This window comes from Bison bison, unplaced genomic scaffold (genome assembly GCF_000754665.1).
Source record: "Bison bison bison isolate TAMUID 2011002044 unplaced genomic scaffold, Bison_UMD1.0 scf7180017864338, whole genome shotgun sequence".
NCBI classification, from domain to species: domain Eukaryota; kingdom Metazoa; phylum Chordata; class Mammalia; order Artiodactyla; family Bovidae; genus Bison; species Bison bison.
In genome coordinates, this window is record NW_011494910.1 from 3,372,081 (window position 1) to 3,376,359 (window position 4,279).

General features: G+C 54.3%; 1 protein-coding gene across 2 annotated transcripts in view; it reads right to left on the bottom strand.

The window, feature by feature from the left end:
* SLC41A1 (solute carrier family 41 (magnesium transporter), member 1) overlaps positions 1–4,273 on the bottom strand; it is a 19,580-nt gene extending 15,307 nt beyond the window's left edge. For both annotated transcript variants that reach the window (XM_010854180.1, XM_010854179.1), the window contains exon 1: positions 3,841–4,273. In XM_010854180.1, coding sequence (XP_010852482.1) covers positions 3,841–4,215 — 375 coding nt within the window. In that variant the 5' untranslated portion in view covers positions 4,216–4,273. The remainder of the gene's footprint in view (positions 1–3,840) is intronic.
* Between the last annotated feature and the right edge of the window lie 6 nt (positions 4,274–4,279).

Below are 4,279 nucleotides of genomic sequence, written 5' to 3' on the forward strand. Positions count from 1 at the left end.
GGGGGGGTGGGTGGGCAGTATGGGGCTCACTGGTTCCTGATAGCTTGGAGGAGGGATGAGCCTGCTGCTCCCCCCACAATAATCCTGACTCATCACCAAAGGTTTCACACCTCAGGGAACCTACTGCTGTCTCACCCTGGTCTGTTCCTCTTCTCTCTTCCATCTGACACCTCCTCTGGCCTCAAAGAGAGAACCAAGTGTGCCTGGAGTGTTCTGCCCTGGGCCTTCTTCCCCTCCAGGAGGAGAACAGCAGGGAAGAAAGTCACAGGCTGGAAAGGCTGGAGTCAAAGACACAAAGCCGACTCAGACCCCCAGCAGCTCTGAGAACTGGGAAGAAGCAGGAGAACATGGGAAGCTGGGCCAGAGCTGACTCTCAGGGTGAGGACTGAGTCAGCTCAGATGAGTGTAAACCTAGCCTGCAACTATGGCTCTCCCTGCCACCTGCAGGCATCCTCTAGGTGTCCAAGGAGGAGGCCCTCAGGGCAGCGCCTGGGGATAGAAAGCTGGACAAAGTGTGATAAGGGAGGTGGATACCTGAAACCTGAGTGCTCCGCTCAGGAATACAGGCAGCCTTGGGGCAGGCCAGCCAGGGAGGAATGTTTCTGCTCCACCCCGCTTCCCCAAAGCCATCCTTGCCATTCACTTTGACCTTTGCAGACTCCTCTGTACACACAGAAAAGCCAGAGGAGGAGTGTTTACGGGATAGGGTGTCTCCTTTCCTCAGGATCTTCAGCACAAGAATAGTGAGGATCAAGAGCTGGGAGACTCACCTGTTTTAACACAGCTTAGAATTCCAGTGACGGAGAAGGAAACGGCAACCCACTCCCGAGTTCTTGCCTGGAGAATCCCAGGGACTGAGGAACCTGGTGGGCTGCCGTCTATGGGGTTGCACAGAGTCGGGCACAACTGAAGCGGCTTAGTAGCAGCAGCAGCAGAATTCCAGGGAAGGCTGGCACACCACCTCCTGCCACCCCCCATCCCTCCAAGAGCTTACAGAAGAGGGGAGTGAGGTGCCCTGGGGCAGCCCAGGACTAAACCAGGAGGCTGGGCAGGGCCTCTGCAGGATGGAGGCTCCCCAGCCCAACCCCTCTTCATTTCCTACACTGGGCCCAGTCCCGGTTTCCTTCCCATGCTTCGGGAACTTCAGCCTCAGCAGTGGGGCGGTTGCAGCAGACTGCAGTCTACTTAACCTTTTCTTACTTTTGGCCAGTAGTCAGTTCCTTATCTCACTGCAAAGGTGGCTGTACACACCTTTGGAGGGAGGGCAGATAAGAGGAGACAGAAACGGGCCTGGGGAAAAGACTGGGGCTTCTGCAGCAGTGGGGAAAATGAGGGCCTCGGACCAAGGAGACGTCTGCACCGGCACGGCCCTGTGCTCAGCTGCTCTGAGACACGGGGGACACCCTACAGCCAGCTCCTCCCAAGGGCCACTTAGAGGACTCCATCCCACTGCAGTTCAGCTTAGCTTGTGAGGGGGAAATGCAGGTGTGAATCATTAGAAACTGTCCTGTTCCTTCTGACCCCAAGATGCCAGTCACCTCTTTCACCCCCTTAGATATGGAATAAAGACCTCCCCGCGGTCCCTGATTTCTCTGCTCCTGCCATCCCTGCCGTGACTCGACTGTAGCCATCTGCAGGGCTTGCTCCAGACACGCTGCGGGAGAAGGCTGGGGGCGGGCACAAAGACAAACCAGCCACTGTCCTCCATACCAACTGGCCCTTAGCTCTGCAGTGAGCCAAGGTGCCACACCAAGGGCAAATGCTGGCCTGGCACCCTGGGCAGGCTCCAAAGATTACCTACCTGGGTTTCTCAATGTCTCAGGGTAAGGGGTAAGATGCCGGAAGTCATTTCCAGCTCTAGAATTCCCTTGAGTGTGTAAGAGAAGGGGAGGGAGTAGCCCTCTAAGAATCTTTGTTCTTGCTCATTTAGAATATAACTCCAGTTGTTCCAGATTCCAGTCTACCCTGTTTTTTGAGGAAAGACAAAGAGCAGACTCCTCCCAGAGTCTTTAACCAACTTTGGAACCATGGCCACGGTAAAGGCTATAGAGGCTTAAGGACATAGGCTCTGAGTCCGATGACCAAGGACAAGTTACTAATCCCTTTGAGCCATTGGTTCCCTATCTACACAATGGGGACAGTTATGGTTTGAACCTCACAGGTTCACAGAAGACTCCAACAGATGCTGCCCACTACCGTTCTTACTTTCTAGAAAATACAATAACCCCTCCCAGGTTACCATCAGACCCTGGTTCTACACCCCTTTGGAGGCATCAAACCAGAACTGGAAACCTCTGAGAATGAGAACCCAGGCCACAGGAAAGGGATGGAAGAGGTGGAGAAACTGCTACCCTGGTCTAATTTCTCCTCCTCTCTTTACCCCACTCACTACTCTAGGAGGGGGAGCAGCTACCAGGGCGAGGAATCCAAAGTCTGCCCTCCCTGCTCCAGACTGGCATCCCAACCTCCATGAGGAACGATCCCCAAAGAGACAGGTTAAGGGAGACAGAAGGCATGATATAAACACCATCCTCAGTAGCAATCAAAGGAGCAGGGTCCCCCTAAGGTCTCAAGTCAAAGTGGTCCAGGTAGACACCATTGAAAGAACCTCCTAGAACCAACCACCCTGCTTTCTGGGACAGGGGCCTGGTAAGACTTGCCAGCAGGACTCTGTATTATCATATACATCGTTTGTAGGGCTGGCTCAGCAAAGGGGAGCGGATGCTGAAATCCACATCCTCCTGAGAGATTCCATGGCCAAGGACTCACTGGTTTGGGCAGGGGGCAGTGGGAGGCCCAAAAGGCAAAAGCCAGATCACCTCCAGCCTTCCTATTTATCTGAGTACCTAGGACAGAGCCCAGAACTCAGTAGGAATCTGATACATGTTAATGATTAACTTAGATAAACCCAGCACTTTCAGAAAGCTTTATGTATCTTACTAAGCCTCAGAAACTTTAGCTGGAAACAAAGCTTTAAATCATCTTGGGGACCTGGAGGTCCTGGGTAAGTCCTAACCCACAATACTCTAACATAGCATATCCCTGGCTCTTAGCTTCCTGGTTCTGCCAATTCCTGTCCTTAATTCTACCTAGGAGCCTCACAAAGAGCTCTCTTTGCCCACCACAGGTTCATGAAAGACAGGTAAGAAGCAAGGAGAAGAGACAGTTCTGCCCAGGTTTGGTTATATTTTGTCCCCATATTTGTCACATAATCAGCACTTCTATGTCTTATCACGCCAACCCCCCAAATCATGTCTCAGCATGTACCCACCCCCATTCTCTAAGGAGAGCCTGCCAAGGTTACACGAAGACAAGCAACACAAAATGCCTTTAAGAACCTTCTCGCTTAATTTGAGACCCTCTTGGCGGCTGGACAAATTCCTGCCCAGCAGGGGGATGAAGGGAAGGCTTGAGACTGAGCTTTCTACTGTGGGTATCCTTGAAACCCCCAAAATAAAGGGGAAAGAAAGCCTAAAGAGAAGGCCCACGATCTAAATGTCTCCTAGTGAGCTGGGCTCAGCAGGAACGACCAGGAGGGATGGCAGGCAACAAGCTGCTCCATCTCTCCTCTTCCAAGCCTGAGCTTGGGAATCAACCCTGCTTCTGTTTAAGCAATACAGCCCTGACCACCTGTCCCAGGGCTACCCTGCTTCCTCAAGGCTTCTGTAGAAAGGGACTAAAGGAAGAAGAAACCGAGGACATGATCCAAAGGGAAACAGTGTTCCAGGAAGCAGCAGCTGCTTCTGACAGGGAGGTGGAAGAAAAGCTTCAAGAGACAGTCTCCCAGGAGGAAAAGATGCCTCTAGGCTCAGTGTCCAGGGCCGCCCTCCCAGCCCCTACCTGCACGATGTCCAGCACCATGCCTGCGGCCACCGTTCCGAAGCCGGCCAGGAGGAAGGGGAACAGCACCTGCAGCCCGATGGAGAAGGAGGTCTCCTTGAGCGGGGAGGGGGCGGCGGGGCCGTGGTCCGAGCTGACGTCGTCACTCTCGTTGCTCTGGCTGCCGTTCTCCAGCAGGGCATCCTCCTCCCGGAGGCCCTTGGCGTTGGCCCGAGACTCAGGCACCACCACCTCGACCTCCGCCCCATCGGGCCCCAGGAACTCCGAGGTCCCAGCCAAGGGCTCTCGGCCCGGGCCCTCCGAAGAGCAGGCTGAGGCGGCGGGACCAGTCCCGTTCAGCTGGTGGGCGTCCTTGGGCTCTGGCTTGGAGGACATGTCGCGGAGGGAGGAGGAGAAGGGGGGAACTCTCCTCTTTTTGTTTTTCCGCTCTCTCTCCCTT